Genomic DNA, 22,474 nt, shown 5'->3' on the forward strand with positions numbered 1-22,474 from the left:
GAAACACTGCTCAACTTTAGCAAAGAATAATTTAAACATGAAGTCCGTCAAATAAAAAACTAATAAAAAAGTACTGTGCATGAAATGTTTTTATTAAAACATTTTACATTCATTTAATCTCCAGAGGTGATGAGTACACGTGTGTGCACTTATTTCCCCACTACAACCGGCACACATATGCTACTTTCATGTTTCATTTAAGAAACAAACAGAAAGATTGATGGTTGGAAATCATGCTTGAACTAAAACGGCTATATGTCAATCTAGAGGTTGGTAATTTCACTACATCCACAGGAGTGACCATTTCCACCAGACTTCACCAAACCAAGCAAAAAAATGTCAATCCATTAAACACAAAAAGCAAATGATGAAAAATAAACAATTCAACAAACAAACTTAAGTGCGCTCTCTCACAATATGGTAATTTAATTCACAACTGAAACTTTAACATCATTTCGACATAACCATCATATTATTTTATACTCAGAGCTGTAACATTTATACAACCATAAAAAAACTTGAATGCCGAAAGTTTATAGGAAATGAAGTGCTTACATTGCAGCTTTATCCTCCTAAAAAAAAAGAAAAGGGGGCTGTTTACTGTTCATAGTGTTAGTCTGTGTGCATTTGGTGTTTACCAAATATACGTTTTCTAATTAAATGTTTTTGCGAGTATGAATATTGTTCCTCTGCTGCAAATGTTATATTACTTTGAAAATGCATGTAGATATAAACCATACTTTTTCAAATCATACATTATGAATAGCAGAATTAATATCCCTCTAAATATCCATCACTGTGTAGTAGCATTAACAGCCAACAATAGTGATTTCAGATATAATTCACTGATAAATAGTAGGATTCCTTAGTTATACACCAAACTTGTAAGTTTATCACATCAACTAAACAGAAAAGGTTGACCTTTCTGAGAAGAACGTAAGATGTAAGTTAGCCTGGATGTCAGTCAGAAAGCTGGAAATGTTAGGTAGACATTAGCAATGTGTAAGAAAAGAAAATGCTAAATTCAAGTTCAGTCAAGCTGTGGTTTCTGCAGTGATTTCTACCTTTGTAGCAAGGGTGCGAACATAGTAACAGAACTAAACATTAAACATTTTCATATTACTTTTAAAACACAAAAACAAGCTGATTAAAGCCAAATGACACAAGCAAAAGCACTCGTGTTTTGTAACCTGCAACTGTCAATGCAGAACCATGACGCAGAAAAAACAGCTTGCTGCAACCTGCACTGATTTAAAAAAACAACGATCAATCATTAGCTAAGCGGAAAAAGACGATCAATATGTCATTGAGTTAAAATCAGAAACCCAACTCCTTAACTTCTCCCCTTTGTGCCAATTTTCCATTGAAGTGTCAGTCTTTATTGTCACTTTGTAGTCTTGGATGAATCACTCACTTGTTTGACAGCAAACAGCTGAAGGAAATGCATGGGGTATGGTAAGAGCAGACATGTCGGTCAGCCCAATGCGTGACATGCCCTCCTAAGTGACAAGCAGATCACACAGTAGTTGCCTTAGGCACAGGTTTTGAATACAAGCAAAGAGTTGACAGGTCCTAACCTAAACCAGCACAAGAAAAACAAGACTTGTGTCTACCAATAACCTGAAGCTTGAGAAAAAGTATGCCGTGTCACATAGTGAACATGTCTGTCCCATTCCTGACATATGGATGTCACATAGGTAGTAAGCAGTCGTCTCGCTCCTCTGGCTCCTCTTCTAATGGCTCTGTTGCCACTCCTCTGTAAGCCGGGGCCTCCTCACGATTTCGTGACCGGCACACAAAGTCACAACCATCCTGTAGGAGGTGTAAAGTTTATGAATTTAAAACGAACAAGACACACGAGCGTGATCTTTTAAAAAGGGAACATTTGGCACCTTTTATCTGGTTTTCCAATAGGTGTTAAAGGTAAATGAAGTCGATGGAAGCAACAAGTTCCTCATTGCATTTAATTGACAAGGTACGTTTGCAACTGCAACTACGTCATTTGACATAAAATGTATCTAGTTGGATGCAATGAAGAACTACATACTATTTTAGTTTTGAATTCTTGTCTGTCTCTGTCTAGACAGGCGGCATGAATACACTTTAACCCGCTTTAAATAGAGAATCAATTTTCCCTTCGCTTGTAATGTATTCTATCTAGAGTATATGACAATAGCAGTGAAGCCATAAGAGACCGGAGCTACGTCTGCATTAGCTGTTAGACTAGAATATAGCCTGCAGAAACTGTACAGGCAAAAGATAATAGAACACAATGCATTGTGGGACATAAATACTCTCTAAGTCAATATAAACACACACTAAGGAATGTGTTACTTTAATTGACTACATTTTACTCCCCGTGAAAGGTGGCAAACTTTCCCTTTAATGAAGATATGTATCATTTGCAGTAGGCTTACCGCTGTCATATTGCCAACCTCCACCCAAAAAGCATAATTGGGAAACTGCTCCATTCCTTTGGCTCCAACAATCAGTCGCTGATAGAGAAAACCTCCCAGGAGATAAACAGCCAGGAGACAGAGACCACTGGAAGAAGAGAGGGCCTACAATCACTATTCATTCATAATATTGTATGCTTTGACATTAGAGTTTTTGTGTTATTACAGAGTATATTTACGCACATGATGAGTATTATGGAGCCAGTGCTGAGGTGGGATTCAATAGGTGGGCACACTGAACTGGAATCCAGCTCAAACAGGTAGAAACATTCCTGCTTCCTCTGCCTGTCCTCCAGCACCACTTTCATCTTGTCCTGGGTGTGAGATGGTAAATTACACAAAGGTAAATAGCCTACAAGTAACACAATAAAGAAAAGAGTAAAGGGGCCATGCAGCGGTTGTTAAACACTGTTCCACAGCATTATAAGTCCCTTTGTAGAGTATGTGGTTATGTCCTCCTTGATCATGTTACTTTACAACGGACACCTAAAACACATATTTGGTGTTGTTAAAGTTTGCATTTGTTTACCGAACTTATTGTCCTGTCACAAGAGATCATGACCATGGCTTTTCTCCTTTCCTTGGAGCAGTGGCCATCATAACTGTCGCCGTCTTTGTAGATCAACATCACCCAGTCACCTGCAAGGGCAGCAAAATGTCAAAACACACAATGCAGATCTAAATCACCCTAAGAATTTTGGTTTATCCCATGAGAAAACAAATCTTAAGCATTTTTGGTCATATGCTCATATATTGTTTCAAACATAATGCAATTCTCCAACCTTCCAATTCACAAATGGTTTATATTTACACACAAAGTCAGGGTAAATTTGAGTGTTATCCTTATATTTTAAGACTTACTTCCTCCAATGGCCTCTGTTGCATTATACATGCCAATCACTGTTGGTTTACTTTCAGTTTTCTTGGTTTCAAACTGAATAACTCCAGCTCCTTGAATCCCCCCTGCATCCCCGCACAACTGGAACACGTATGTGTAACTCTCAGTTCCATTCTCGGTCAATGCTGTAAAGCTGTCAACATGAGAAAACATTTAACAAACAATTAATAACATCTGAAACAGGATACATCAGTCTCAATGCTTCTAACATGACCAGTTTGCATGTTCAACAAGTTGATGTTTGATGGATTATCGGCAATCCAAAAAATATAAAATCATATTGATGCTGCCTAATATGACAGTAAACAGTAGAGTCACTTCTTACTTTGTATGGGCGAGTGGCTCTAGTCGGTCAAGGGCTTTCCGTTCTGAGGGAGAATCTGTTAACAGTTTACAGTTCTTTGTACCGTCCGCGGCGTAAACCCCACTGCCGCAGAGTGCCAGCTGAACCACCAGGGTCCACACCAGGAAGGGCCCTACATCGTGACTGTACACCAACTGGCAGATGTCACATGAGAGGAATGATTGACATTTGTTATCATTCATTTGAAATAAGTTTTAGATAATGTGGTAACATAAAATATAAAACAATGGAAACTGTACATCTGATATGTTCCCATGCTTTATACTGTAACACAGTAACATTATATATTAGTAGGAAAGAGTTGGATTGAGATGATTGAGTCGACTGATTATCAGATTATTCAAGTTGTTCTACAATTAAAATTGCAAAGGACATTTACAGCACGTATTTGTCATATCTTATATTTAACTGACAAATACGGTTTGCAACATAGAAGAAAATATTTGAATACATTATTGTAGGCCCTGGGAAATTATAATAAATGACTCTAACCAATAAACACAAAGATAATCGTCAGGTTCCTGGAAATAAAACAACACGGAAAGAACAAAAACGCCCCGTAGTTTTGGAACTGTATAAACTAATCGTGTAATGGGGTAATTAGGTTGTAAATCGACAGAATCGACATGTGCATGCACAATATCTGTTGATGTGCGCATGAGGCAAAAACTTTCCAGAGGATTCACGGTCCTTTACAAAGATGCCTCCAAAAAAGAAGCAAGGATTAAGTTATGGCTACATTGTGCACCTACCTTCATGACTTCTTCTACTGTAAAAAGCGGGCACAGCTTCTTTGTTAGTTACAGCTTTGTTTAAACATGTAGCCAACGTTGATGAGCTTCCTCTCGCTAACGTCGCTTCCTGGTCCACTTAATAAAGCTGCTGTGTTGTTATGCAGAAACAATAAAGTAAATATACATGAACTCATCACATCTAAAGGAACGTTTTTAGCTGCACGCTGTTTCTGTCCTCGATATTAAACGCGCTTATTCTCAAAAATGAGTGAAACACGGGTCTCCAAGAGGCTAACGAAGTACACACAGCTTATTGCGGAAGTGAAACTAAACACACGCGCACATGTGACCGTGCAAATGAAGCGCGACCAATGAGCTGCGCCTGAATCCCCCTCACACCCGCATCAGCTGACAGCAGACAGATACACAGAGCTGGGAACGGGAAGAGTTTATGCATGGCATCTTGTCTGTACAGTTAGCATTGTATCTGTCAACGCTGCCCGAACCACTGCAAAAATATGTTACCATCATGTATTAATTGCATCTCCAGATTATGGAAGCCTGTCGCTTATCAGTGACTTTATTATATTAATGTAAACATGAAAATAACATTGTAATTCCAAAATGACATAACTGTCTGTCTGTCTGTCTGTCTGTCTGTCTGTCTGTCTGTCTGTCTGTCTGTCTGTCTGTCTGTCTGTCTGTCTGCCTGCCTGTCTGTCTATGTTATACTGTTTTATGGCCTTTATAAACATAAATCCAGCGCTACACAAGAGTGAGATAATATTCATTGGAACGGGAAAGAAATTAACAAAGCTATAATTGTACTGAAACGTCAGGAAGTCACTTCAATTGATTATCTGGGGGTCATGATTGTCTGATCAAAAATGGTGGTTTATTGAAGCATGTAGCTTAGATGTTGAAATATCTCTCTGGATAACAGGAAATCATTACCTGTCCGGATCCAGGTCCAGTCCGACTAGAATAACCTAAGTCAGCAGTGTTTTCAATGTACACAACTCCAGGCAAATCCGTTCAATGGATTTTGAGAAATTTCAGTCTGGACCCAAGTGTATATTCATTTACTGTTTTAATTCGAAGCATCTATTGCAATAAGTATTTTGTATAAAGTCTGTGGCTAAAATGTTTCAAATTAGGGCCAGGATACAAGACAACCTTTAACCTGATAGGAGTTTGATCTGATTGATTTCCCTGCAACAATGCCTCATTCTACTTTTAATCAATATTTAAAACGATAAGATTAAAGGTAATAAACATTCCTCAGTGTGTTTGCTTTATAAATGCAACCCAACATTGTGATATCCGTTGAGAAAGAGTAAAATAAATAATCAATGGGAAGATATTTTAGTGTGCATTGCAACATATTTTCTTTCTCAACAGCCTAAGAGAAATGAATATCCCTACTTTATGAAAGAGGAGACAGTAGAGTTCAGTTCATTTTACGATATTGGCATTTTAAAGTGCAACAATATAGGTTTGCACCTCATGGCCTAGTGAAAATAAACCAAAAAAAAGCACCAGAAAACTTTGAAAGATTTGAAAGAAGGTTCCTGCTACAGTGCAAAGAAAAGTGTGCTTAGTTAATGCTCCAAAAGATAAAACATATAGTAAGCTATGTGAGGAATAGCTTGCATTCATATGAATTGAGTACAAATCGGAATCATGTAGAATTTAGGTAGTACAAATCTGATGTCAAAGTAATGCCACAAAACAAAGAAACAAGTAAGTGTTAAAGCAATCACAGTTGGGTGTTATTTTCTTTATTTGGTAAAGATAATGAAGAGTTGTGGTACTCCAGACATTTTATCTGCAATCAATCAACATAGTAAATCAGTCATTGTTAAACAAAATCATTCGCAGATCACCCTTGTTAAAGCCCCTTCCTTGGTTTCTCCCACTGTGACTTCTAAATGTTTTTTTTGTTTTAAATCATAAGTTAGTGTTTGTATTCCCCTTTCATTCCCCTCTTTACTACCTCTCAGGGGAATGTAGGGATGTTTTTTATAGGCCTCACTGAGCTCTCCACCAAACTGTATGCTCTCCTTACTTTCGGTTTCCCCTCCCCCACTCTCTCTTGTATGTTCACAGCCCTTACCTTACCTGGCTGTGTGTGTGCTGCAGACACACCCTGCTACTGCATATCAACCAATCGCTGCTTCAAGACACAGACACCAAGGAGTTTTACTTCCTGAGTGTTGCTAGAGAAGAATGGGGCAGGAGAGAGTTTTGTACTTTATGCGCCAGGGGGGTCCACAAAGGAGATCACATCGACAGTAGAAGAAGGGAGGGGAAATATCTAAAGCAGTGGAAAGACTTTAAGTTGATTTATTAGAGATCCTTCTGTTCAGCTGCAACCACTGAGAGGACAAGACAGAGGGAAGGAGGAGGGGAAAGATAAGTGTCAATCTGTTCAGACTTGTTTGGGAATTTGAGGAAGGAGGGGAGAGACAGAGAGAGGCAGCAAGAGGGAAAAGTAAGGAGAGCTCAGGCGTAAACATTAAGTGTTTCACAAGAGTTAAAGTACTGAGAGGAAAAAGGTAGTTTTGATGAGTTTGAAAACAAGGAGCATAACATTTGTATCGTCACCTGAACAATGCGAGTTGTAAATGATTGTGTGTTGTGCAATCCTATGCTTTTGAGCTGAACTGGACCCTAAGGGGAGACCTCAGATCTCCCCAGGATACTACATTCAGGTGAGTGGCTTTATCATGGATTTTATATGAACACTTCTTTTCTAACTTGCTCCTGTTTTGAGCTCAGTTAGAGTTAGGTCCAGCTTAGTTGTGGTTTACATGTTACATGCCGTGCCTATGTGTCACAGGCCTTCGCTTTCTGAAAGACTTCTCTTCGTATGCTGTGCATTGCAAGTCTGTGCTGCATTCTTTGAGAACTGTAACAGGGTGTCACCTTTTTTCTCTGGAATACTGTTCAAGTGTAAAAGTATTATAGTGCCATATTTATTGTACTTGACTAAATAACGTAAAGGAACACAGCTTTATTGTTGCAGCTATGAGTATGTGTCAAAGGGAGCAGTAATGTCAATGAATTATAGTTTTTAAGAATACTTCTACTCAATTCTGTGACATTACCTATAAGCTACAGTTTGTAGACCTCCTTCATATTGCTTAATTTGACCTGCCTTTCATTGATCTCTCTATACCTGAAGTTATCTAACTTTCAAAGGTTGATTTCTTTATTGATCATGTGGACTGTTGCTGTCTTTTTAGGTTCTCCAAATAAGAAAATGGGGACTAAAAGGCCAAGCTGTACGCTCTTTGACACTTTAACTAACATCAACACATCTGAACGCAAGCTTCAGCCAGGTGGAAGAATCTCCCAGGATCCAAGCCCAAGGCCAGCAATGACTGCCCAGTCGGAGCGAGAGAGAGACAGCAACCGGGAGGAAGACAGGAGGAGGGAGCGAGAGGCAGAGAAAATGAGGGACAAAACAAGATACAAAAGTATGGATCCATGGGATAGATACTCTGAAAGAGACAGAGCTCCTGCACCAAGGCCAAGAGAGGGAGAAAAAGAGAGGACAGAAAGAGTGAGGAGGCAGGAAGACGACAGAAGGAGAAATGGGAGGCCACTATCTAGTGTAGAGAAGGAGAGTTTGAGAGAGCTAGAAAGGGGGACGAAGAAAGGCGACACATTTCCCAGGATAAGAAAAAGCAGCCCAGATCGCGGCAGAGGAATAGCACCCACCAGGGAGTTGGACAAAGAGAGGGAGGAAAGAAGACAGAGAGATGGGCCGAGGAGAGAGCCAGATGACTGGGAGAGAGAAAGAGATAGGACATGGCAGAGAGAGAGGTACAGGGAGAAGGAAAGAGATGAGATCCGAAGCAGGGGAAAGGAAGAGGGAACAAATAGAACTGTAGGAAGACCTATAGAAGATGATAGATCACGAAAGATGGAAAGATATCTGGAGCCTGATGCAGTTTTTCAAGACAGGAGAAGAGAAGGGGATAATTCACGTGACAGAAGAGAGAGGGATGCAGCTAGGAAAAGGGAAAAGCTAGAGCCTAACAAGGGAGGGAGGGAGGTCAGGGTGCCTTCTGCGCACGGAAGAAGAGAGAGAGAAATGTACTCTGATAGGGGAGAGGGAAGGAGGGATACTAGGAGTGAAGGAGACAGTGATGAGATAGAGCGAAAGAGGGAAAGAGTTAGGATCAAACACAGACAGGAGTTGACATATCACCACAGCAAAAGTGAGGGGGACAACAAGGGCAAAACACAGAGGGATAAAGATCGAGACAAGCAAGGATACAGGGATGAGGACAGGAATAGATACAGGGACCGAGAAGCGTATCGAACCAGGAGGAAGGGAGGGGAGAAAGATACAGAGAGATACAGAGAGGCTGACAGGAGAGTGGACAGGGAGGGAGACAGAGGGAAAGAAAGTGTGAGAGACTTGAAGGATGACAGGAGGGAGGAGGACAGATACAGAGATCGTGGCAGGGAAACAAAGGAAAGAGAGGCTGATCCAAGCCGGGATGATATGACAGGCAGTAGAAGCATATCCCAAAACGAGACGGCCCCTCGGGTGCCCCCACGAGCCCAGAGCAGCGGGGAGTGGAGCAGCGACATGGACAGTGACATAAGATACAGGAGAGGCAGAGACAAAGACAGTTTTGAGGAGTCAGGTAAAGAGAGTGACAGAGATGCAGAAGACCAGAGAAATCCAGGTGCTGAAAGAAATCAAAGCAGGCAAACAAGAAGTGAGGGACAAGAGAGAGACAGGGGAGAAATGACAGGGCAGAGAAGGATGTGGTTAGAGCCACAGAGGGACAAGAATAGGAAGGATGAGTTAGTGGACAGACAAAGGGGGAAAGAGAGGAGGAGATATGAAGATGGAAGTTTGGAGTCACAGGCTGAGTGGGAAAGAGAGGGACGGCGAGTAACAGAGGAACCATATGACAAATACTTGCCCGAAAGCAGTAATAGAGGAAGGCGTGAAGGGAGGAATAGGAGCAAGGGGGACACAGGGAGTGAGGGTGTTAGTGTAGATGGAGAGGACATGAGTGAAGTCTGGAGAGAAAGAGATGAGGGAGGGATGTCTAACAATGATAGAGGGAAAGAAGGAAGACAGAGAAGGGACGCAGAAGGAGAGAGTGTGACGCTTAACACAGAAGAGAGTGACAGAGAAGAAGATGGGGGGAGACATTATAGGGCCCAAAAAGATTATGAGACAGGGTGGAGTGGAGAGAGAGACAGAGTACAGTCAGGAGAGGATGGCTTTGTGACCTTGTCCAGCGGCGGAGATGACGAGGATGAGAGAGAGGAAGACGAAGAAGAGGAGTTTGAGGACTGTCGGGAGTTCTTGGAAAGTTCACATGATGGCATCAAGTTGCGTGAGGGGGAAGAGAAGAGGGGATTGACAATGGGAAAGGAGGAGGGGGTGGATGAAGAGGAGGAGAAGAAGCCAAAGTATGTTTTCTGTGTGATTGGGCAAACTTTGCCCAGGTCAGACACCAGCAAGATGTCACCGTCACAAGATGATCACATGGGAGGACAGGAAAGACACAACCCAAATATGGAGAGTTGTGATGAAGCCACACAGGATGATGGCTTGCGTCCGATTAGAAATTATGAAAAACCAGTCATCAACAACCAGGAAGCAAACAGGAAGAGTGAATGTGACATGCCAGGGAAGGAAAGGCCAGCCTCAGAAGACACAAATGAAGTGAATGTCCGATACAGAGAGGCTGGAGGGGAGACGAGGAGCAAAGGGGAGCACCCGTATGCAGAAATAGGAGCCATAAGAAGAGAATCGCAGACTGAAAAACTCCTCCAAGAGTGGAGAAATAAAAATAAAGAAGGGGTGGAAGAAGAGCAGGAGCTAGATTTGCAGCTCCCCAGCAATCCCTACAGTGAGGTTGGTTCCCAAGTGAACTTTAAACAAATTCAACCTATCTTGGATGGGATTAACACCGAAGCAATGAGTCCAGAAGAGGTGGAGGCCATTAGGATCCGAATGAGCGGGGCATGGAGCATGTCCGAGGAGCCCAAGCGACATTCCCAAGCCCCCCATCTTAAATGGGCTAAAAATGTGTTGTGGGAGATCCTGGGACACTCGGAGGAACATATCATTGATGAAGCTAATCTTGGACAACCAGGGGTCAACCAGCTGGAGACCGCCAACAAGAACATGAAACAACATGAGGAGGTTGTACAAGGGACTGTGCGCGTGCCTGTTCTCCAGTTGAGTAAGGAACAACACTCAGAGCCAGAGCTGGAGGAGGAGGAACCAGTGGGGGTGGAGGAGTTGAGAGGTATGATGCAAGGCCAAGCCGACATGCATGCTGACCAGTTCACTTCTATGCATGGTGACACAACTGCATACACTCATGATGACACAGTGTTAGACGCAGAAGGGAAGGTTGATCTAAGCATGGACATAGTAACTGAACCGTCTGATCACATTCAGTCAGAAAAGGCAGCAGTAGAGGTGATAATTAGTAAAGAGACAGGGGATAACGTTATCCCATGTGATATGGAAAGAACAAGCCGAGATAAGGAGGTGGAGATGTATTTAACTGTGAGCAACACGCTGTACAAGCCTAACAGCTGCCCTATTCTTAATTATGATAGTGAGTCTGACCTCCTGGATCTCTCCAGAGAGGGGGAAGACAGAATGGGAGAAAAGAGGGAAAGTGAAGAAGAAAGGCAGGGAGAGGATCTTGAAGAGAGTGCTACTGTAGAGGAGGTGGGAGAGGAAACTGAGGGGGATAGTGAAAAAGGAGAGGTGGTGGCAGAGCCAACGAAAGTAGGGGGGACTGTGCTGAGCAGCTGCAGTTTTCGGGATTTGGGTCCCGAGGCTCGAATGAGAAGAAGGGGAATCCGTAAAACCACTGAAAGAAGAAATGAAGAGAATGGAAGGGATCGCAGAACCAGAATATTCTCTACAACAGGTAAAGACAGAAGATGGAGGAGGGAGACAAATTCTCCTTTCTCTTCCATCAGCATTTAAAAAAACAATCATCTTATTCAATCAAAGTACTTCAGGCTAAAGTGGCATCAGAGAGTCTTTTAAATGACGTAAGACTTGATTTTTCACTAAGACTTTGATCAGGCATTTTAATCTGGTCATATCCGTCTGAGAGTTTCCTGCTTATCTCCGTCGTTACACCAAACAACCTAGTAATCTAATATAGACATCTGGTAATACACAACATCAGTGCACTGATCTGATCCCATTACATTACATGAAACTGGAAACTGCGTCACAGTGTTGTGGTTAGAGTACAGGTAGTGGGTGGAGATAGGTGGCGGTGGAGAGGGAGGGAAATAAGAAGCATGTGTTAAAAGGCTGGAGTAGAGTCTGCTTTGAGACATAACACAAGAAGCTCGAATTATTGGAACAAACTAATCTATGCTATAGCTTATCGAAGCACGGATACTAACTGAACTAATTATTTATTTAATTTATTACCTATTTATTTTGATTTTGTTTTTTTTAATTCGTTCATCCAAATTGTCCTTGTAGTTCATGGTAAATTAATCAGAGCATAGTCAGGGAGTATGCTGTTGTATAACGTTTCGACAAATGGATACTTTTTTATTCCAGATGATGAGGATGATCGAAGCAAAAGCTGGGGAGAAGTAGAGCTGAGGTAAGTAAAACAATGACACACACACACACACACACATGCATATATATATATATATATATATATATATATATACATTGCTTTTTCTGTATATTTATTGCAAAAGTGTCACTTCTTTCCACGAGTCCTCATGATTATTCATTATTTTTTGTCTTTCTTTGCACTGCAGAAATGTTTTGGACACAATCGACAGACGGAAAAGGAATTCAAAGTTTTTCAGTGAGTATTTTTTTAAATTTGTGCTTAAAAATACTATAATGGTGTCTTGGGCCAAAATCAAACGTATTGTATTTCTTAACTGCTATTACATATGGGCTGTTGCGTATCACTTTTTTTTTTTTAGACTTGTTTTCTTTTTTATCACAAACTTCAATTTGTTGACTAATTATTACAAAAGGCCATGTAGATGGCAAATTGACGTGTCTCCAGATCATATCTCTTCTTGCTGATGTGGAGAAAAAGCATGACGCAGTTGAGCATTTCCCTTCAGTTGGTGTGATTCATCTCTGTGTGTAAATACAGGCTCACTTACCGTTCATCTCTTACCCTGATGTTGGCTCAGAAAGAAAATGAAATTCACAAATCAAAGGAAACCTGAGAGCAGTTTTCTGTTGACACCATTTCACATTAATTGTATTCATAAATGGCAGTTTGTCGCTTAGACAATGATTCAAATGGATATTGCGATACATGGGGCAGGAGTGTATGCGTACGTGCTGTTTATAAATGTGTGTCTATGCAAGCCAGAGACAGGTTTCTGCAAGTATTAGTATCTCTTCACTTGAAGCGAAAGCAGCTGCGCTGCAAATTTGCATTCCGGCAAGTACATGTAAAAGGAATGTCGAATGCAAACAGCTTCTCTTGGCAAAAGCATTTGTCTTCTTTCCTCTGCTTTCATTTTTTCTGCCCCCCTTTCTATCTCTGTTGTGCCCTCTTCTCTTCTGCTTTTTCTCTTTCTCACATCATCTCTTTCTCCCAGATGCTGCCCAGTTATACCAGCAGTACAATGAAGCGGCCCAGAACATTGAGATCCTGCGTCAGGCTGGCTCCAATGTCATCTCAGTGTGCGAGGACATTCCGCGGTCTCCTGTTCCTTCACCCCCTCCTGCCCGCAGACCTCTTCCGCCCATACCTCCTGTTCCACATCCCCACTCCTTGTCCCACTCAAACTCCATCACCAGTGTCAAAAGCTTGCCTCTCCCTGAGCCTCCAAAGCATGAAGGCAGGCCTTCCTCCCCACGTCTCTCCATCTCTCTCACACAGTCGGCCTCTCTGTGGCGTGAGCTGCCGGGCGTCAGGAACAGTGTTGAGCTGGTGGAGCTCACAGATGACCAGAGGCGACTGCAGGAGGTAACACATCTTACTTCAAATTTGAAAGGGTAGTCACTATTTTGTGGCAGAACATTTTTCATAAAGTTTTATTGAGAAGGACATGGTGTCAGTAACTTCAGGCAGTGATTTTCCATCCAGCCAAGTTTCTTTGGAAAGTGACTGGATCAAGTTTCCCACCTCAGTGAAATTATGTAGACCCCAATTATCATTAATACGAACACCCACAACAAAAAGTAAGGCCCAAAGCAAGACAAAACTTGTTACAAATAAATAAATAATTCAAAAAAATAAGTGATTTAAACAAAGTCACTGATTCTAAGAGCCTTCTCCCTTCAGGCAGGTCGTTCCAAAGCTGAGGGGTCGTTTTTAGTTTAATACTGTTAATTATCTTCACTTTACCAACAGTTGTTTTCCTTCTTCCTTAATCTGTATAGGATTAAGGAAAGAAGGAAAATCACAAGTTACAAAAAGGTTGTAACTTATGATTAGAGCGGCTACATTTATAGCTAAAAATGTGTGTCCAATTTTCAGTTTAAAAATATATAATCTATATATTATATATGCAAAATAACTTCCTTTTTTTTCACTTTGACTTCTGTGAAATGACACTACTCGGATATCAACCCAGCCCTCTAACTGTAAAATTCACGTGAAATATTTGTACTTGCATCATCTCAGAATATCCCTCCCAGTGATCCACTTTTTAGTGGCAGAGGAGTGTCCTACTCTGAATATATAATTGTGTCAGGGTGTTGTGTTTCTCTGGCATCATGGTTGTTTTCCCCTGAACTATATTAACGACTTCTGTCTGGGCTTGAACTTTTCTTCTCATTGCGAAATTTACCTCCCTACTTAGTCACATCCTTGTCAAAATGCCCCAGTCTTCAGATAACTGACACTTCTTATTAACTATATGATTTACTGCCGAGTTGGCACCTACTCAACGTTCTGATCTTTTTTCATTTATTTTCCCTTTTAGGTGAGATTTGAGGTGGTGACCTCAGAGGCCTCGTACTGCCGGAGCTTGGACATTGTTGTTGAACATTTTGTCAAGTCCAAACAGTTAGGGGCGCTGTTAGCAAGTCAGGATAGGAATTGGCTCTTCTCCCGGCTCGCTGATGTTCGGGCCATCAGCCACAGGTCAGAAATGTTTAACATTATTCAGAGCAAGTTCTGTATCTGAATATTATCAAGACTTCTTGTGTTGTGCGATTTTACAAATATGTTCTAGAAATAAACTCATGATTTGTGTCTTTTTTAGTTTTTTAGCAAAGCTGGAGGAGCGTGTTGAATCCGATACCTTTCACTTCACGGTGTGTGATATCATCGCCTGGCACTGTCAGCGCTTCAAATTGGTTTATGTGCCCTACCTCACCAACCAGTCCTATCAGGACGCCACCTACCAGAGACTCATGTGAGACATTCAGTCAAGCGTTTGTGTTCTAATAGTCTGTACAGTGTGTATCTGTCTGGACTTTCAATTTAACTTTTTCTTTCAGGGAGGAGAATCCAGGGTTCAGACGGATAGTGGAAAAATTAGAGAGGAGTCCTGTTTGCCAGAGGCTCCCTCTTCGTTCCTTCCTCGTCCTCCCCTTCCAGAGGATCATAAGAATTAGGCTGCTGGTCCAGGTGTGTATGTGTGTGAGTGTGAGTTTGCGTACGTGTGTGTGAGAACATTTCTCAAACAGCAATGTTGATGGTTCACAACATGTTCAATCCTGTATGTCTCTTTAACACACGCACATTGTTTTTTCCACAGAACATCGTGAAGAGAACAACTCCTGGCACTGCAGAGGCAACTCAGGCAATCAAAGCTTTGAAACTTCTGGAGAAGGTACAGAAATATACTTATTCTGTGTAAATTAAAGTTGGATATGTTACATATTATCCTAGATGTGTTGAACTGCTTTGTGACAAAACTATGCCTCTTTCATATACCTCTTCTTTAGCTGATTCAAGAAAGTAACGACAGCATCACTCAGATGAAAAGCATTGAGTCTCTGGTCTCTCTCAGTGCTAAAGTGGGCTTTGAGTGCAGGGTAAGTCACATTTTGATTAACATGCTGTTAATATTTGCACATCACTGATTTCCTTTTTTCCATTTCATCACTCTTTTCATATCCAAGCATTTATTTCATCCATCATTTCAAGCAATACAAATGTAATGTCTTTGGGTTTTATGGAATATAACAACTATCTTACAAAATGATCGTACGTCAAGGTTCACTTACTAGCTTTTCAACTGCAACATGGTCTTTATCAGTAGATGAAGTTAACTCTATTGTCATTGAAATAGTTCACTTGAAAGCCACAGTCTGTAGGACAATTAAACAACTGACCACCACAACCTTGAGCTTGATCATTTTACAAAAATATTATCTCACTCAGACAGTCAAAAATAAAAATATGCTGTCTTGTGTCTCTTCTTCCTGTGTGTTTGTGTTGCCACAGACTCTTCCTCTGATCAGTCAGTCTCGGAGGATGGTGCGTGAAGGTCTGGTCACTGAACTGATGGATTTCTCTCTAAAGGATACAGAGAGGAATATTTATTTGCACCTATTCAATGACTATTTGCTGATTTCCCTTCAAAAAGAGTGAGTCAACAAATCAGTATTGGTTAAATAGGTCATTACTATAAGCTACATCCTGTTTTCTGCATATCCGCTGTCTTTTATCATTCCTTCAATCTTATCGCAGTTTGTCCTTCCGCCATCTCATTTCTCTTTTGTGGTTTTCTTCTGTTTCCAGAGGTGGAAGGTTCACAGTTATAGACCACTCTCCCGTATCTGACCTGCGTGCTGAGAACTGTCGTGTCAAACTGCACACCCTCCAGAAGAACCTGTTCCGGCTGCATATGACTAACAGAGCCCTTCTGCTGCGGACAGACAAAGAGTAAGAGACTGAAACAGTGGCAGGGAATGTCTACGTTTCAGTGGTCATGTCACAAAGTAAACAGAAAATGGCAGAAGACTCACCCATCTTTGCTTTTTCTACCCTCAGGAGTGATAAGCTACGTTGGATATCTGCTCTCTCCCGGCCTCATCCTGAAATAGATTTTTCTGCCGCAGAAGGTGAAATATGCTAATTGGTTTGATTACAAAGTGCCCATTATTGGTTAAAAACTCTCTGATACCCCTACCTCATTCCCTGAATTAAAAACAGTCAATGTTATACTCTCTCGTGTCCTGTAAATTCTGATTACAAAAACTTAAAACTCATAATTATTTTGCATCTTTAGCAACGACTGCATTGTGAAAGTACACAAAGTGTAGTTTGTTGTTTTTGTTCAGCAAATAAATTGACATTATTTTAACAAATTTACACCTATATTCAGAGACTCAATCAAAAATGACGACAGTATGTTTTTTATGTATTGGGAATAACATGATAGCATGAAAATATATGTGCTAATAAAAATAAATATAACAGTAGAGTGGTGAAAATGTCAGTGCAGCGCGATTTTTGCAGGCCCAGATGATCCTGCCACGAAGTTTAATGTGTTAGCAGTAGCTCAAAGCAGATCAAAGCTGTATTGATCTGCTAATTGTTATGATTTTAGGTCTGACTTCTCTCCTCTTTTATCCATACAGATTTTACACAGATGCAGTGTATCCGGGCCATTGTTGGCCATCAGCCTGATGAGCTTTCGTTGGAAAAAGCTGACATCATTCTAGTGCACCAACAAAGCAGCGACCGTAAGTCTATCTCACTATCCAACTTCTCCATCATTCCCTGTTCACTCATGCAATATATGCAACCTGGTATTATTAGAGAATAGACATTAATTCACTTTTTGTTGGATCCTTTTTCCCTTCCAGATTGGGTAGAGGGGACCAGACTGTCCGATCGGCATCGTGGATGGGTGCCAGATTCACATTTGGAAACCATAACTAACTCTAAAGTCCGGCAACGCAACCTTTCAGATGCCATCAAACTGACAACAGCCACAGCTGAAGTTTGAACAGGACACTCAAACTGGACAAGGGGACGCCCTGGAATACAACAAAAAGGAGAAGACTTTGAGTAGTTGGAAATCTTTTGACACTCAGTGCTCATGATGGGGATTTCTGTCATTGTAATTTTTTTTGCAAAAGTGCAGCAACTGAAATGCTGTAGGATGCATCGCAATACGATTTTGGGTTAAGAGGCCTGCCTGAAAGACATTTAGCACATGTAGCTGTGTTGACTTAACTACAGCACATTACAGAAAAGTGTGTGTGCTGCAATACATCAATAGACCAGTGTTTTAAGAAAAAAAACGTTGAAAGGGAAATCACCTTTTTCAAAGAAATGCTGTGTTTGAAAATCTATTATTATATGTGTATATTGAAGAGAACAAAGAGTTGAGTGTATGTTGCATGTCTGTTTAGAAAGTTGGCCTCTGCATGCAGGTGAGCTAACAGAAATCATGCAAAAATATATGAGACGATTCCAAGATGTACAGAGCAAACACGGTGAAAACATTTCATAAAAATACAGATTGTTTGAATAAAATCACTTATGGAAATGTACATGCTTTAATAAGAGAGCTGTGGATTATTGTTTTTCATCATAGAAACTAGCTGTTTTGGACCAAACATGGGTCAAATGTGCATCAGCAGCAATGTTTCACGTTCTCAAGAAGCCTTGCTCTACATCTGATTACTGGCACGTTTCTGGCCCTTGGATCAAGTCAGAGAACAGTCTGAACTAGCTGTGAAGAAAAAGAACAGTACAGATAATGCACGTAGCCTGGCCTTTAGGCGTGACCACTACGTCGGCCTGGCCCATTTTTAAGGGGCTGCTATTGTTTATTTCTGCAGTCAGTCGGGAAACGGGACTACAGTAGTCATCCAATAAACGCACAGCAACCCTACCTTTGCTTCCCTCTAAATGGACCCTCTCCTGTGTCAATCAACGCACTCGTCTCTGATTGGTCACATAGATGTTGGGCGTGCTCTGCAGTATTTGTTGTTTTCGTTCAGGAGACCAGTCGACATCTTCGTAATCTAAAGTGTCCCTGTGCGTTATAAGCATGACCGTCTCTTCTAGCTAACCATTTAGAAACGTGACGACCAAAGGTAACAGCAAAGTGAATCTGGATTTCTCGTGTTTTTAGTGAAACCAGTGTGTCTCTTTTTTCAAAGGTATGTGAACAGTAACGTCTTCTTCGATGTGTTATTTGCAGCTGTTAGCATTTGTAGCTATATAGCACAGTAAACGGCTGATTTCGGATTCAGTTCGCCAATAAAAACACAATTTACACATTAATATGAAGTGACGTTGTCACATAGGTAATCCCAACGATTCGCTTTGTTAGTTTGTTATTGTTTTACAGTAGGAAGGCGAGTCAGCTGATCTCGATGTTGTTGTCTGAAGTGACGTGGCCCTTACTGCACGAGTACCAAAACAACCGTGAACACAGAAACTGACATCGTGACCATAACAATCTGCATGTGAAATGTATAGGGAGAAAACAGATTCTCTAATTTTCGATATTCAGTAAAAAAATGATTATTACTCGATATTCTGCTGCTTGCTCCACCCACACCTAGCGTGGTAAACAGTGGCGGGTATTTGGGGTTCTTGTTGTGTAAGAGCACCAGTGGTGGAAAGTAACAAAGTACACTTTTCGAAGTACTTCTACTTTGCTTGAGTATTTACATGATGTAACTTTACTCCATTACATTTATTAACACAGCATTAATTACCTTTCAGATTTCGCATTAAAAAAAACTTGATACACTTTTACCATAATGCATCTCTAAAATCTAAAATGTAGTCATACTGGACTAACTGTGTCACAAAAAGTAAAATTATACAATATACAACAATTTGAATAATGTAATAATATATCAGATATGGAAGACATTTTTCTGCAGAATTAGCACTTTTGATGCATTAAGTAATAAGTGATAATACTTCTGTAGTTTCCATAAGAATGTAGGACTTTTACTTCTAATGGAGTATTTTGACAAGTTGTAAAGAGTACTTCTTCCACCACTGATCATAATCCAGTCATTTTATATATGAGAGATTGTTTTCCTTCTCCATTACATTTTTTTGTATTGATTAATCATGTTTCAAAATAGCTGCATATATATATTTTCGACTAATCGCTAAGTTAAATTGTCAAATTGATGCCCCAGCAATTTGTTTCAATGAACAACAAAATAATTGCAAACAATTTTGATGACTGGTTACGAAAGCATTTGAAAACAATAGTACTCACAAAGATAACAAAGAGGTAGAAGTACACGTGATTAAAGCAGGCCTGATCTCATCATGCATCAAACAACTCTGTGTTCTTTAGGTGGTCATATCACTTGTTGACCGAAGACACTGATTGGTGACGCCAGCCTTCGTTTGTATTCTTTGTCTGCTTTGTAAATAATGCTATTGTGAAGGACTTCATGTTTTCTTGCCTTCTTGTTTACAGATGAGCAGTCAGTACCAGCGCTCAGTACCACTAGAGGTGAGGAGAGCAGAGGGAGAGAGGGTTCGGGCCAAGCATCCTGACAAGATACCGGTCAGTATACATCTGGATAACATGTTACATCTGCTGTTGGTGACCTATAATGTATTAAACTGGCTTAGGATGTGTTATGTTTGTACATCAAAATAACCACAATCTCTTAAAGCCAATTATCCTAATAAAATAATAAGCATATTCATTTTTAAACAGGTTGCAACTGTAAAGTAATGTGAACGTTTTTGTTGTTGTGTAGATTTTGGAATATGGCTGATTACTTTTTGGTGTTTTTAACCAGATCATTGTGGAGAAGTCCCCGAGGTCACGAGCCCCTGAACTGGACAAGAAGAAATACCTGGTGCCCTCAGATTTAACAGGTGAAACACACAAACTATTGCAAAAGCTTTAAATCCCAGTTAGATTCTGTCATGTAACTCATCACATCCGGCAATCATCAGGTCTTTGTCGGGATCAATTTCAGTTATGGTGGTCAGCTAAATGTGTAAAGCCTTTTTTTATAGCAAACACTCGGACAGCAGGAAAAGCTTATGCTTAAAACTCATTTAACGTGCAACATACCGAAATAATTTACATTAGATATTGTCAAGTAACATAAAACAATAAAAAAGAATGGGGTAAAAAAACACAAGGTGCATAAATAAAGGATAAACAAATATAGCAACATTGTGTGAGTCTGATGTTTTTAACGTGCTACGATCCTGTATTTTTAATCATGCCCTATATTTCTCCTCTCTACCATTTAAAGCACAACACAATGTGTTTATTGTAAAAATAAAATATCTCGTCCCATTCGGCTTTTACTGAGAAATAATCCGTATTTAATGTGTCTCCTGCTAAGTCAACATGTCTTGCTGTGAACAAGGTCTATCTGATAGGTGCACATTAAGGGAAACTGTTCAGGATTCAGCCTGATAGTGTCACTGCATAATCTGGGTTTTTAGCTTTCTTATTTCTCTTGGTGGGACTCTCACCAAGAGAAGACTGAACAGTGTAACGGTCATTTCCCAGTCCTCTGTTTCCTTCCTCTTTATGTGAAACCACTGAGTGAGACCCCAGCTGACCCATCTTCCTTTTTTTTAGTGGGCCAGTTGTGCTTCCTGATCCGTCAGCGTGTGTCTTTGAGACCAGAGGAGGCACTCTTCTTCTTCGTCAACAACTCCCTTCCCCCATCCAGCTCCCCTCTCTCTGCTGTATATGAGGTAACTGTACCCGTCCAGACACATGTACACACATGTACACACACAGTACACACACACACACACACACACACACACACACACACACACACACACACACACACACACACACACACACACACACACACACACACACACACACTATATACATATATCAAAGTATAAGGATATTTACCTACATTTGTAGATTACTGTCCACTTTTGGAGTAATTTAGTACGTTAGCCTGCTTACAGCTACATAAATGAAAGCAGTCAGCTCAAAAAATATTTTCCATGCTGAACAGATCTGCTTAGACTTTATGTCAAGTGATACCTGATAGTAATAACCCTTTTGCACAATAAAGAAAATACTGACATGATCATATTAAAACTCAAACCTGTAGCTTTCTGGGTGGCAAAAAAAGCATTTTAATGTAACTTCAACTCAAATTCAGGGTCATTTATCTAAAGAAAAGGTGGATATAACATTTTTAAGAAGCTTCAAATAATCAATTATGAGGTAAGGGTGAGTGTGTTAGTTAGTCTGTTCTTTCTCAAGTACCATTGTCATGCTGAATTATTTATTTCCCCCTTTTTTGTTGTGTTCCAGGAGCACCATGAAGAGGACCTGTTTCTCTACATGACCTACAGTAATGAGAGTGTGTACGGTGCCTGAGTGAGGACAAAAGACTGGTGAAAGAGAGAGAGAGAGAGAAAGAGAGAGTGAGAGAGCGAGGCTGTCTAAGGCTGTTTGTAATGCTTCACACAACTATTATTCTCTATATTAGTTTTGATAAGTAACTACAGCACATGGTGAAAGAAAGTCTTGGCACAAGGCACACATGGTCGCCGATAGGGTTTACCTTCGTCAGTATTTCCAGGTGAGCTTAATGCATTTTAGTACACTTCAAGTTATTTTGATTAGAAAGAATGAATGCATCGAAAAAGGAGGTTAATGAAATGATGTTGAGGGATCTCTCTTATTCTTTCTCAGTCATCTGTATTTAATGCAAATATTTGTTGTTTTTTTGTAAATTAATATCATAAACTTTTGTGGAAAATAAAAATGAAAATGCATATTCTGATTTTGTATGTGTGTCTCATTTTGCAACATCTGTGGTTTGGATGTCAATAAAAAAAAGGATTCATATGATTTGTATTATGAGTATATACAGTAGTATGTAGTTAAATATTTTTGAATCAAAATCTCGGTCATAAAATAGTGTGATTTTGACAAAATGCGCTGCGAAAAATACATACACAGAAGGCCACTTGATCCATGTGATTTAAGGGAAGCACAAAAATAGAGCGAAGTATTTTGTCTTTACTGATCAGATGAGTCATACACACCGGACACTTTTTTTTAAAAACAACTCTTTTTGCGTCTTGAAACATTATTTTTGCAAAAGGCG

At 40.4% G+C, this 22,474-nt stretch overlaps 3 protein-coding genes across 4 annotated transcripts; 2 read left to right on the top strand and 1 right to left on the bottom strand.

Annotated features, from left to right (window-relative positions):
- Positions 1-71: 71 nt before the first annotated feature.
- On the bottom strand, positions 72-4,774 carry m6pr (mannose-6-phosphate receptor (cation dependent)). Its single transcript, XM_063879243.1, has 7 exons — positions 4,471-4,774; positions 3,680-3,852; positions 3,318-3,487; positions 2,986-3,095; positions 2,640-2,770; positions 2,418-2,544; positions 72-1,812 (listed from the first exon to the last, which is right to left on the bottom strand). Exons 1-7 carry the CDS (start codon positions 4,474-4,476, stop codon positions 1,690-1,692), a joined length of 840 nt encoding a protein of 279 aa, XP_063735313.1. The 5' UTR covers positions 4,477-4,774; the 3' UTR covers positions 72-1,689.
- Positions 4,775-6,682: 1,908 nt separating this feature from the next.
- On the top strand, positions 6,683-17,926 carry arhgef5 (Rho guanine nucleotide exchange factor (GEF) 5). 2 transcript variants are annotated; one of them, XM_063879201.1, is made up of 15 exons: positions 6,683-7,166; positions 7,701-11,384; positions 12,041-12,086; positions 12,253-12,302; positions 13,063-13,433; positions 14,395-14,555; positions 14,677-14,829; positions 14,915-15,044; positions 15,175-15,249; positions 15,365-15,454; positions 15,867-16,009; positions 16,164-16,307; positions 16,416-16,486; positions 17,006-17,110; positions 17,234-17,926. In XM_063879201.1, the coding sequence occupies exons 2-15, from the start codon at positions 7,718-7,720 to the stop codon at positions 17,374-17,376; spliced, it is 5,349 nt and encodes a 1,782-aa protein (XP_063735271.1). In that variant the 5' UTR covers positions 6,683-7,166; positions 7,701-7,717; the 3' UTR covers positions 17,377-17,926. The 2 variants fall into 2 exon arrangements, with proteins under 2 accessions (XP_063735271.1, XP_063735272.1); XM_063879202.1 differs by having other exon boundaries at positions 6,684-7,166; positions 7,701-10,745.
- A 407-nt stretch (positions 17,927-18,333) lies between these two features.
- Positions 18,334-22,144, top strand: zgc:92606 (uncharacterized protein LOC100000242 homolog). Its single transcript, XM_063879262.1, has 5 exons — positions 18,334-18,541; positions 19,834-19,923; positions 20,165-20,243; positions 20,968-21,086; positions 21,673-22,144. Exons 2-5 carry the CDS (start codon positions 19,834-19,836, stop codon positions 21,736-21,738), a joined length of 354 nt encoding a protein of 117 aa, XP_063735332.1. The 5' UTR covers positions 18,334-18,541; the 3' UTR covers positions 21,739-22,144.
- The last annotated feature ends 330 nt before the right edge of the window (positions 22,145-22,474 follow it).

Source organism: Eleginops maclovinus, chromosome 3, assembly GCF_036324505.1.
Source record: "Eleginops maclovinus isolate JMC-PN-2008 ecotype Puerto Natales chromosome 3, JC_Emac_rtc_rv5, whole genome shotgun sequence".
Taxonomy (NCBI): domain Eukaryota; kingdom Metazoa; phylum Chordata; class Actinopteri; order Perciformes; family Eleginopidae; genus Eleginops; species Eleginops maclovinus.